This window comes from Mobula hypostoma, chromosome 28 (genome assembly GCF_963921235.1).
Source record: "Mobula hypostoma chromosome 28, sMobHyp1.1, whole genome shotgun sequence".
Lineage (NCBI taxonomy): Eukaryota > Metazoa > Chordata > Chondrichthyes > Myliobatiformes > Myliobatidae > Mobula > Mobula hypostoma.
Genome location: NC_086124.1, coordinates 7,229,004 through 7,241,395, shown reverse-complemented (window position 1 = coordinate 7,241,395; position 12,392 = coordinate 7,229,004). Strand labels below are relative to the sequence as shown.

General features: G+C 43.3%; 1 protein-coding gene across 1 annotated transcript in view; it reads right to left on the bottom strand.

The window, feature by feature from the left end:
- The window catches only part of ctsl.1 (cathepsin L.1), a 33,011-nt gene extending 22,551 nt beyond the window's left edge, over positions 1 to 10,460 (bottom strand). The window contains exons 1-3 of the mRNA XM_063034816.1: positions 10,345 to 10,460; positions 10,153 to 10,250; positions 4,294 to 4,436 (exon numbers count right to left, since the gene is read on the bottom strand). Coding sequence (XP_062890886.1) covers positions 4,294 to 4,436; positions 10,153 to 10,249 — 240 coding nt within the window. The 5' untranslated portion in view covers position 10,250; positions 10,345 to 10,460. The remainder of the gene's footprint in view (positions 1 to 4,293; positions 4,437 to 10,152; positions 10,251 to 10,344) is intronic.
- Positions 10,461 to 12,392: the final 1,932 nt, after the last annotated feature.

The following is a 12,392-nucleotide window of genomic DNA, read 5'->3' as shown; positions in this document are numbered from 1 at the left end:
GTCCTGCCGAACCTATGTGGTTGGGATGTCTCACCTACTCGAACCCTCTGAATGCTGTGTAAGTTACTGCTCCCATGTAATCGCCCGTCGGCAAGAAATAACAGGTTGTACACTGCATGCAATTATAAAGAAAGTATATTTAAGGATGTTAACTTAACCAAACAGTTATTAAAGAAAAGAAAGGAAGAAAAAACAAAAGGGCCCATCAGAATTAAACAGTCAAAGGTGCACATAAATTGGAGTTCATCTTGAAGTTGTCTTTAACTCGTTCGCTGAACCCTAGCTCCGTGTGAAAGCCTGCACCACCTTCTGAATCTCACTCGAAATTCATCTCAAATAAACAATTTTCCCACGGGAGTGTTGGTCCTCCCTCCTCGAAGCCATTCATCTTCACAAACCACCTTGTGCAACAAGGACGGCATCCTCAGCCATCTTCCCTCCTGCCTTCTCCCAGCTCCCACCAAAAATACCTTGACCCACACCAGTGTCTGTCACAAAAGCTTCTCCACCCATTGTTCTCTAGGACCTTCTCCTAATTCCACCATCCTGATTAGCTGACACCACATTCCTAAGTTGAACAACAAAGCCCCTCATTTCAGCTCAAACCCAAACAGGCAGAAAACAGAACTGCTAAAATGAAATGCCAACAGCATACCAGTAAAAATCTTAACCAGATTGTAACAATTAAAATGGTGGAAAGTCCTGCAGTTTGTCTTTTGTTCCTGACTTCAGCATCTGCCGTCTCTTATCTCTACAGCCAATGGTGTTCTTTAAAAAGTTAAGCACCATTCTACTGCAGAATATACAACAGTACAACAGCAATTTCACCAAAAAACAATCTACTCCCGATGAGATAAAAATCACCTTAGAAAACATCCAACCTGGACAATTAAATAGTAGTGCAAAAATAGAAATTTAGAAGTACTGAAGTAGTGTTCATGGGTTCACTGTCCATTCAGAAATCGGATGGCAGAGGGGAAGAAGCTGTTCCTGAATCATTGAGTGTGTGTCTTCAGACTTCTGTACCTCCTTCCTGATGGTAGCAAAGAGAACAAGGCATGACCTCTCTGATGGGGGTCCTTAATGATGGAAGCCAACTTTTTGAGGCATTGTTCCTTAAGATGTCCTGGATACTATGGAAGCTAGTGCCTACGATGGAGCTGACTAAGTTTACAACTTTCTGCAGCTTACTTTGATCCTGTGCAGTAGCCCTCCCCCCAAGATCAGATGGTGATGCAGCCAGTAAGAATGCTCTCCATGGTACATCTGTGGAAATTTGTAAGTGTCTTTGGTGACATATCAAATCTCCTCACCCTCCAAATGAGATCTAGCTGCTGCTATGCCTTCTTTGTAGGTGCATCGATATGTTCGGTCCAAGATAGATTCTCAGAGATATTGATACCCAGGAACTGGAAATTGATCACCCTTTCCACTTCTGATCCCTTATGAGGACTGGTGTGTGTTCCCTCGTCTTACCCTTCCTGAAGTCCACAATCAGTTCTTTGGACTTAAAATGCAGTCCAAGCAGACAGATAAAATGCAAGGGCCACAACAAGGTTGAGAGGTCAAGAGTTCAAAGGTTCAAAGATTCATTTTAATATCAGAGGTCCATTCTGATACTATTAAGATGGGAGGTGGGAGGAACTAGGAATGGTGGCGCCAACGGTTTTAGCGGACCCAGGCGACTACTTCCAGTTCAACCATGAAACGGCTTATTCTTCTTCTCTTGTGTCTTTCTTTTCAGTCAAGGTGGTTGGGGTTCTGTCGGACTCTGGGATCTACAGTTCAAAGTGCGGTTCTTGGCAAGTGGTGGGATTTTGTACCGGCTGTGTGGCCTGGCACTTTGCTGTCTCCAGGGGCTGGCCAGAAGATGTGCAGCTCCAGGAAGCAGCCTCATGGACGACCCAGTTCCTCACAAATTTCACCAACTGAAGGTTTGTGGGAGACTGAAACGAGACAGAAGGCAGTGTGTGCAGTGTCAGAAGAAGGCCCCTGTCCTCAAGCGATCCCTGCTCTCTCCCTCTCTTTTGATGGGGATTGAGAGCCTGTCGGCCCTCGGGTCTGGGAGGCTTGGATTATTATGATTATGAGGACACGCAGTCCTCTTTTATTGTCATTTAGTAATGCATGCATTAAGAAATGATACAATGTTTTTCCAGAATGATATCACTGAAACACATGACAAACCGACTTAAAAACTAACAAAAACCACATAATTATTACATATAGTTACAACAGTGCAAAGCCATACCGTAATTTGATAAGAACAGAACATGGCACAGTAAAAGTCTCAAAATCTCTTGAAAGTCCCATCATCTCATGCAGACGGTGAACCTCCAGCACCGCCAACTTGCCGATGCAGCATCCTGGAAGCATCTGACCACAGTCCGACTCCGAGTCCATCCGAAAACTCCGAGCCTCCGACCAGCTCTCCGACGCCGAGCACCATCTCTGCCGAGCACTTCGACCCCGGCAACAGGCAATAGGCAAAGCCGAGGATTTGGGGCCTTCGTCTCCGGAGATTCTCGATCGCTCAGTAGCAGCGGCAGCAAAGCAGACATTTCAGAAGTTACTCCAGGTGTTCCTCTGTGCTTCTCACGGCTGTCTCCATCAAATCTGGATTCTGCACGGCCCCCTAGTTACACATACGATATTCATTCGGAACGGCCACACGCGTTGCGTCGCATCACCATCTTCTCCTCCCTCCTGGTCTCCTGGTGAAGTGATGTGTAAGATTCTAACATCAGATTGGTGAGTTTCCAGTCTCCAGTCTCATTGTTGCAGGAGTGACCTTTCTCTCCCTCCATGGAGAGAGAGAGCCTTTCTGAGATACCAAAGTGTTGGGTATCTAGTGACTCTAGTTTTTGATACACTCTAGATTAAGGCTTCTTTGAGGGGGCAGGAGGGGGGCTTTTGCTAATTGCTTGCATGGTGGAGTGTTGGGGTTGTTGCATCTGCTGCTGTAACTGCGTGATGGGGTAGGAGGAGAGCCAATGCTTCTGCTGCTGATTGTGCGTCGAAGGGGGAGGTGGGGGCTTCAGGCTTCTGATGTTTCTATCATTCATTCTATGGGGTTTCTTGATTTGTTGATGTCCGTGAAGAGTAAGAATTTCATGTTGTATACTGTATACATTCTCTGATATTAAATCAAACCATTTGAACCATTTGAACCATTCAGGAGCCTTATAACAGTGGGATAGATGTTGTCCTTAAGCCTGGTGAAATGTTCTCCAGCTATTGCATCTTCCGCTTGACTGCCAAGGGGAGAAGGGATATTGACAGAGTGAGGGGAATCCTTGATTACGTAGGCTGCTTTCCCGAGGCAGCTGGAAGAGTATACAATGGATGGATCCAGGTGAGGAACTGAGAATGAGGAAGATAGAGTGGAAATAGTTTCTGAGGCTGGGAGGTGATAGGTGGAGGCAACAAAGATAGCCCACTGGTGTTAAAAGAAAATGTTATCAGAGCATAAATCTTCGAATTCCATCGCTCTGTCTTTTGAAGCATTGAAATAACACAATCCAACACACAAATCACTAGCAACCCTGTTAATCATCATCATCACCATTATCACCATTTTCATCATTATCATCATCATTGTCATTATCATCATCTTCATCAGCATTATCATTATCATTTTCATTGCCATCATCATTTTCATCATCAACATTACAACCATCATTATCATCATCGTCATCATCATCGTTATCATCATCCTCATTATTGTCATCATCGTCATCGCTATCAACATCATTATCATTATAGCCATCATCAGTAATAATACCATCATCACAAGTCATGTCGTATGACATGGGCAATCATGGTCTTCCATTTGTCTTTAATCTGTGCCTCTGGGGATGACCTCCTTCATGCTGTTGTTCTTATTCTTTTCTCTATCCATGACTGATTGTTCTCGGCAATTTTTTCTACAGAACTGGTTTGCCTTTGCCTTCTTCCGGGCAGTATTTTTACAAGACTGGTGACCCCAGCCATATTCAATACACTTCAAAGATTGTCTGCCTGGTGTCAGTGGTCGCATAACCAGGACTTGTGATGGTCACCAGCTGCCCGGATGACCATCCACTGCCTACTCCCGTGGTTTCACATGACCCTGATTGGTGGTGGAATGGGAGGGAGGCTAAGCAGGTGTTACTTTTGCCCAAGGATGAGCTGCAGGCTGGTGGAGGGAAGGAGCACTTTCGCCTCCCCTGGTAGAGACATATCTCCACCCCACCACTGGCTTAAGCTGTACTATAAAGGCACCTTTCGGGAAAATAATAAATGTTGAATTACCAGATCAGAATAGGCATTCATTGCCATTCGGTAGGTGGACAAGCCCTGGTCTGCCTTCATGTTGTGCAGCATAACCACCTTCCAGTTTTTCAGCCAGATGTCTTTACGATGGTCTACCTCTTCAGCTGAAGAGTAGGTTTTACCTTGAATGAAAGGAACAAGGTTACAAAACGTGCCCAGTCACTCTGTACCCTCAGAAGTGGAGTGAACATTAATGAAGCTAATGAAACTAGAGAAGATTGGAAGTACCGAGCAGGTCAGGCAGCCTCTGTGGAGAGAGAAATAAAACTAATGCATCAGATCACTGACCATATATCAGTATTAAGGGGTTATTGTGACTTGATTTAGTGAACTGATCTATGGTGAGAATATACCAGACATACCTGAGAACATATTGGACATACCCAAACCAAAAGCCACGGATGAACTAGAAGATTTGCAGCCTGCTAAGGGCTAGACCTCTGGCATTCAAGACCAGTAATGCAGAATTATACAAGTCCTGTACAATCTATGGAAGGCTGTTTTTAAGGCAAAAGAATAAGTCCAATTGATATATTTTCCCTCTCTCTCTCTCTCTCTCTCTCCTCTCTCCCTCTCTTTGCCTCTCCTCCCTCTCTTTCTCTCTCTCTCTCGCTTTCCCTCTCTCCCTTTCTCCCATCCTCATTGAAACAGCAAGCTGCTTTGACTCCCCTCTCACTGTAGTAGGAGCGATCTCTCTCTCTCTCCCTCGTTAGTGACAGAGAGCCTGCCAGAGATGTAGTTTTCGATGGCCTCTCTGTGGTGCTTTGCTATTGCTTGCATGGTGGGTGGTGGGGGAGGTCTGGTTGATGATTTTGCTGGCGCAAGTTGGGGGGAAGGTTGATGCTTTTGTTGCTGCATGTGTCAGGGGGACTCTGGGGGTTCTGACGTTTTCTGTCATTCATTCTTTCGGGTTTTCTTCTGTTTTGTGGATGTCTGCGAAGAATAAGAATTTCAGGTTGTATATTGTATACGTTTTCTTATATTAAATTGAGCCATTGATTGAGTGGGGTTGAAAGGGATAATAAATCAGCGATAATGGAATGGTGGAGCAGGCCTAGTCTATGTAAGCTCTGCTCAATCAACAAGTCTACCAAAGCAAGGATCAGCCTAGGGACCTATCTCCACAGCCTTAACCTTCATCTACATTGGAAAATATCTTGCTATTAGAAAATATATATGATATTTATAGAGTATTACAAACAATTAACCCTCTTTCAACACACACAAAATGCTGGGGGAACTCAGCAGGTCAGGCAGCATCTGTGGAAATGAGTAAACAGTCGACAATTCAGGCCGAGACCCTTCTTTAAGACTGTAAAAGGACTGGGAAAACGCCAGAAAAAAAAAAGATGGGAGAGAGAGGAAGGAGGCTAGCTGGAGGGCGATAGGTGAAGCCAGGTGGGTGGGAAAGGTAAAGGGCTAGAGAGGAAGGAATCTGATAGGAGAGGAGAGTGGACCGCAGGAGAAAGGGAAGGAGGAGGAGAGCCGGGGGGGAGTCTCTTTAAATCCATTTTTGTAGCTCTGTACCAGAAGTTAGTTAATAAAGCTCCAAATGAAGGACGTCAGGATGATTCATTATAGAATTGTACTGAGACACAGCATGAAACCTGGCCCTTCAGCCCATCTAGTCAGTCCCAGCTCTCAAGCAAAAATTTACACCAATACCAGCTTTAATCCTCCACACATTTTCACCAACTCCTCAGTCATTCTGGTATATCATTCCCCCTCCCCCTCACCAACTAGGAACTATTTACAGTAGCAAATAAACCTGAAAACCCACACGTCTTTGAGATGTGGGGTGAAATTGGAGCACGCAAAGACAACCAGAGGGAGGACGTGCAAACGCTCCACAGACAGCGCCTGAGGTCAGGACTGAAACCAGGTCACTCGCACTCTGAGGCGATGACTCCACTAGCTGGGCCACTGTGACACTCTACTCAGTTCAAGCTACCTTGCAGCAATGTTCAGTCATAGAATCACAGAACTGTGCAGCTCCGAAACGAGACCGGTCACCCATCACATCCATACTAAACCTTCAGCCCATTTATTCTGGATCCATTTGTCCATATTAGGTGAATAAGGGGAGATTTGATGGAGGTATACAACATTATAAGACCATAAGATATAGGAGTGAAATTAGGGTATTTGGCCCATCGAGTCAGCTCTGCTATTTCATCATGGCTGATCCATTTTTCCTTCTGGGCCCCAATCTCTTGCCTTCTTCCCGTATCCCTTCACACTCTGACCAATCAAGAATCTATCAACCTCTGCCTTAAATATACATAAAGACTTGGCCTCCACAACTGCCTGTGGCAAAGAATTCCACAGATTCACCACTCTCTGGCTCAAGAAATTCCTCCTGATTTCCATTCTGAAAGGACACCCCTCTATTCTGAGTCTGTGTCCTCTGGTCTTTGACTCTCCCACCACAGGAAACATCCTGTCCACATCCACTCTATCAAGGCCTTTCACCATTCGATAGGTTTCAATTAGGTCATCCCTCATTCTTTTAAATTCCAGTGAATACAGGCCCAGAGCCATCAAACACTCTTCGTATAACAGGCTGTTAATCCTGGAAGCTACTGTCACGATGAAGGAAGCCCTCAACACGGCCAAATATGGAGGACCTTCATTGCTGCCCGAAACACCAGCGGCATAACAGACAGTAAGTAACAAAGAGTAAGTGTAAGCATCCTCAGCTTGAGTGAGACTAGAACCAGTGTTTATAAATTAAGGGTGAATGGCGAAATATTTCAGGGGGACCTGAGGGGGAACTTCTTCATGAAGAGGATGTTGTGAGAGTGGAATATTGAAGGTTACCAGTTGTGAGAGAATAGAACTAGAGTTCATGGGTTAAGGATGAAAGGTGAAACGTTTAACCAGAACATGAGGGGGAACTTCTTCACTCAGAGTGTAGAACAAGCTGCCAACAGAATTGGTGGGTGAGGGATCGATTTCAACATTTAAAAAATGATGGGACGTGTTTGGAGGCCTACATCTAGGGGAAAGCCGATGGGCAGACTAACAGTTTGGCACAGACTAGATGGGCCAAAGGGCTTGTTCCTTGGCCCTTTTTGATAGCCATACAATAGGAACAAGATTCTGCCTATCTTACCTATGCCTCTTGTAATTTCCAGAATAAGAATCAGGTTTCTTATCACTGAAATACATTATGTGCAAAACCCTTGGACCCCCTATGTTTTAAACATTGTTTCCAATGGCATGGCCTCCACAGGTCCCTGATCTCAACATCATCGAGGCAGTCTGGGATTACCTGGAGAAACAGAAGCGAGCAAGACAGCCAAATTCCGCAGAGGAACTGTGGCAAGTTCTCCAAGATGCTTGGAGCAACCTATTAACAGATTTGCTTATAAAACTGCAAGACAGTGTACCTGAGAGAACTGATGCGGTTTTCAAGGTGAAGTGTGGTCGCACCAAATATCGATTTGGCTTAGTTTTGTACTGTTTACTGCTCTTTATAATAATTTATTTGATATTTAACAACTTTTCATTTCATGATTTTGAAAGCATCTTCGCTTTACAGAACTTATTTTACAGCTGCCTTGGACTGCTGTACAGTACTGTATGACTTGAAAATTATTGCTTTATGGCAATAGTACACTGTAAAGACATAAAAGTTACTATAAGTTACTATAAGTTTGTAGACCTTTATCAGCTCGTCCCTTAACCTCCTTCACTCCAGGGAAAACAAGCTCACCTATAAAATCTTTTTGTATAACTAAAACCCTGCAGACCAGATAACATCCTGCTGAATCTCCTCTGCACTCTCTCCAGTGCAGCCACATCCTCAGTAATATCGTGGTGACCAGAACTGCACGCAATACTCAGTGTAGCCAAACTATGTTGTTGTATAATGCTGCAACTTAACATTCTGATCAAATCAAGTCAAGTTTATTGTCATTTAACTATATGCATATATACCGCCAAATGATTCAATGTTTCTCAATCCCAGGCTGTAAAGCACACCAGTACATTTAACACAAATATAAGACACAATAACTTGGAAAGTAAGAATTAAATCTACAGATGAATTGACCATAGATAAACAAAGTAAAGTACATAAATTAAATATGGTAGGGTACAGTTGTGGTAAACCACATATATATATATATATATATATATATATATGTTATAACTGGGTTACCTGTCTGGATACGCCCCTCTGCTGACTGCTCCTGTGGCTCCTCCCACAAGTCCCTGAATAAAGACGATTGCGCCATTGCCCCTCCTCCTCAGTCCAGGGGCAGATACTCAGCATGATGGAGGTCATATTTTACTGCTAATGAAAGCCTTTCAGTATTTAATCTACTTTCAATCTTTTGGAGTTGTTGATGGTGCATCAACAGTACAAATTATCCGGTGACACTTCGAATGTGATGTGGCATGGCAGTGCAGAAGCCTAATGCCTTGAGGGAGGAAACAGTTACCCATCCTGACTATTCTTACTTTTATGCATCGGAGTCTCCTGCCTGATGGTAAAAAGTCAAAGGGAATGTTGGATTGATGGGCGGGGTCCTGAATAACGCTAAGGACCCTGCGTATGCAGTGCTACTGATAAATGTCCTGCATGGACGGTAAGGAGACACCTATGATTCTCTCAGCCATTCTCACGGTCCTTTGTAGGGACTTCCGGTCCAACGCTCAGCTGCTCCTACACCAGATGGAGATATGGCTTGTCAGGAAGCTCTCAGTGGTGCTTCTGTAAAATTCAGTTAGAGATGGTGGGGGGAGACTTGCTTGCTTCAATCCCCTCAGGAAGTGGAGGTGCTGCTGTGAATTCTTATTCAGATTATATCATAATGATACATAAATCTGAATAAGCCACGCTCTCTAGCTGTGTTGTCACTGTGTTGTAAACTATGAACTTGTATCATGAGGTCCCTCTGTTCATCAACATAGAGCAGTGAACATTACAGCAAAGAACAGACCCACCAGCCCAAGATACTGTGCCAATCCTTTAATCTAGTCTACGATCAATCCAACCCTTCCCACCAACATAGCCCTCCATTTTACTTTCATCCGTGTGCCTATCCAAGAGTTTTGTAGATGCTCCTAATGTATCTGCCAGCATATTCCACGTTCTCATCAATCTCCATGTAGAAAAACTTACCTCTGACATCTCCCCTATAGTTTCCTCCAATCACCTTAATATTATGCCCCTCGTTTCAGCCATTTCTGCCCTGAGAAAAAGTCTCTGAGTATCCACTTGCTCTATTCCTCTTATCATCTTGTACATTTCTCTCAAGTTGCCTCTCATCCTCCTTCATTCCAAAGAGAAAAGCCCTAGCTCACTCAACCTATTAACATAAGATCTGCTCTCTAGTCCAGGCAGCATGCAAGTAAATCTCCTCTGCACCCATTCGAAAGCTTCCACATCCTTCCTATAATAAGGGGACCAGAACTGAACAAAATACTCAAGTGTGATCTAACCAGGGCTTTATAGAACTGCAACATTACCTCACAGCTATTGAATTCAGTCCTACAAATACTGATGTTCAGCATACCAGGCGCCTTCTCAACAAGCCTATTGACTTGCACGACAAATTTGAGGGATCTATGGATGTTAATCTCAAGATCCCTCCATGCCTCCACACTGCTAGAAATCCAGTCATTAACCCAGTACTCTACCATCTTGCTGTCATTGTTCAAAGAATCCATGACTTGGTGTACAGTATCCACTCACAGAAGTCGGTAGTTCAAAACACACAAGGCACAGACAGGTTAGTGTAGCGATCATTTCACAGCTAAATGTGTATAAGATAAAACAAAATAATTATAATCATAATTACCAAATTAAGCCAAAATAAATATAATTACCAAACTTTTCTTTCCAGGCAAGCCATTCCATTTCTTCAACTGAGAAGCTGGCAGCACTCGACAATGTCAAAGTCATCGTCAATATCAGAAGCTTCATTCTAGATTAAAGAATTGAAATCAAATTATTTGATTCAAAGTTTTAAAAAGTGTGAGTTGGAACATTTGTAGAGGAACAGCAATGGTCATTCTCACCCAAGGTTTTCTGTGAACCAAACTGCTGTTGAGATTAGTCTCCGGTGAAATAAAACCCAAGTGCAGGAATCGAAAGAAATCTAGTATTTATACACATGAACTTGACATCTGTGGTGTTTGCTTGCTGAGTTAAAAAAAAAAGAGGAAATGGGTGGTTCCTTTTGATTTGGTACAAACCACTTGATGATGGTAGGAAATGCATGAATCAACAGGCAATTTCCCAAATACCAATAAATATTTGGGAAATGTGACAGGGAATTCTCATTTGAAAAGCTGGCATATGATTTTTTTTTGTTTTGTAAAGGTCACAAAATGTTTCTCTTTAAAAGTGCACTTCCCTATTCCAAGCATTAATTTGAACTCAGCTCTGTGCGTATGCAAATAACTACGCACTCATGAACTTCAGTTAAGAGTGTTATTTATCTACTTTTTATTGTCTGCACGATTTGTTCTTTTTTTTATGTATTGGGTGTTTGATGGTCTTTTTTAATGGCTCTGTTGGGTTTCTTTATTATTGTGATTGTCTGTAAGAAGACCAATTTTAAGCTTATACATAGCGTGCTTACTTTGATGATAAATGTACTTTAAACTTTGAACTTTGTAACTCGTTCCCCAAACATCCAGTTTTCAAAAATTCACTACCCAGATAGTGTGGAAATGTCCTTTCATCTTATTTCTGAATGGCCCATGCTGAATCTGAGACCGTGATTCCTGTATATTGATGCTACAGTCAGGGGAAACAAGCACTACATCTAAGCTGTCAAAACCTATAAGAGTCTTGTAACTTTTACTGTTCTAACTTCCAGATATTACAGTCCCATTCTCCTTAATCTCTCCTCAAGGGCCACACTCCCAACAGTCAAATAACTTTCTTTAAAGAGAGATTTAACTTAGCGGTTTGCTTCAATGACCAACATAGTCCGTGGATGAGCTGGGGGCAGACCGCCAGTGTCACCATGCTTCCAACGGCAACATAGCATGCACACAATGTACTAACCCTAAGCTGTACGGCTTTGAAAAGTGAGAGGAAACCAGAACATCCAGACGAAACCCATGAGGTCATGGGGAGTACGTACAAACTTGCTACAGGCAGCAGTAGGAGTTGAACCTAGGTCTCCGGCACTGTAAATTGATGCACTTACCGCTCAGCTACTGTGCCGTCCCTGCACTTAATACACTGATACATCTCATTTATCCCGCTGCTACACGCGGGCACGGACTCTTTCACTGGCCAAAGAGTCTAAAATGCAATTAAGCATTTTGCAATCATCATACCGTGCGGCAGAACAGTATGGTTAATGTAACGCGATTATAGCACCGGCAAACCGGGTTCAGATCCCCTGCTGTCTCTAAGGGGTTTGTACGTTCCTCCGTGACCACTTGTGTTTCCTCTGGGTGCTCTGGTTTCCTCCCACGTTCCAAAAGCATACCAGTGAGTAGGTTAATTCATCACATGGTGTATTTGGGCTGTGATGGCGCATTGGGCTGACAGACCCTGCTGTAACTCTAAACAAAGTAACTAAATACCAGTGAACATGCCCACTCCTGACTTTATAATGGAAGGCTGGTCAGTGCTGGACAGAGTTCACCCTAGGATGTTGTCCTGCAGTGTCTGAGATGATTGACCAATGGAATTCCTATAGTCACGAACATCTTCTTGCGTGTGAGAAATAACTTCAACGATTGGACCATTTCCCCTTTGATATCCAATGCCTTCAACGATTGGACCATTTCCCCTTTGATATCCAATGCCTTCAACGATTGGACCATTTCCCCTTTGATATCCAATGCCTTCAATGATTGGACCATTTCCCCTTTGATATCCAATGCCTTCAACGATTGGACCAGTTCCCCTTTGATATCCAATGCCTTCAACGATTGGACCATTTCCCCTTTGATATCCAATAACTTCAACCATTGGTGTGTTGCCCCAAGGCATTTATTTGACTTTGTTGGGTCTATGTTTTAAATGATTTGTTTGTAACTATTTTCTAGTTAAAGGTTGATAATTAAGTTACAGTTTAATAAAGGTAAATTCATTGTCTTTA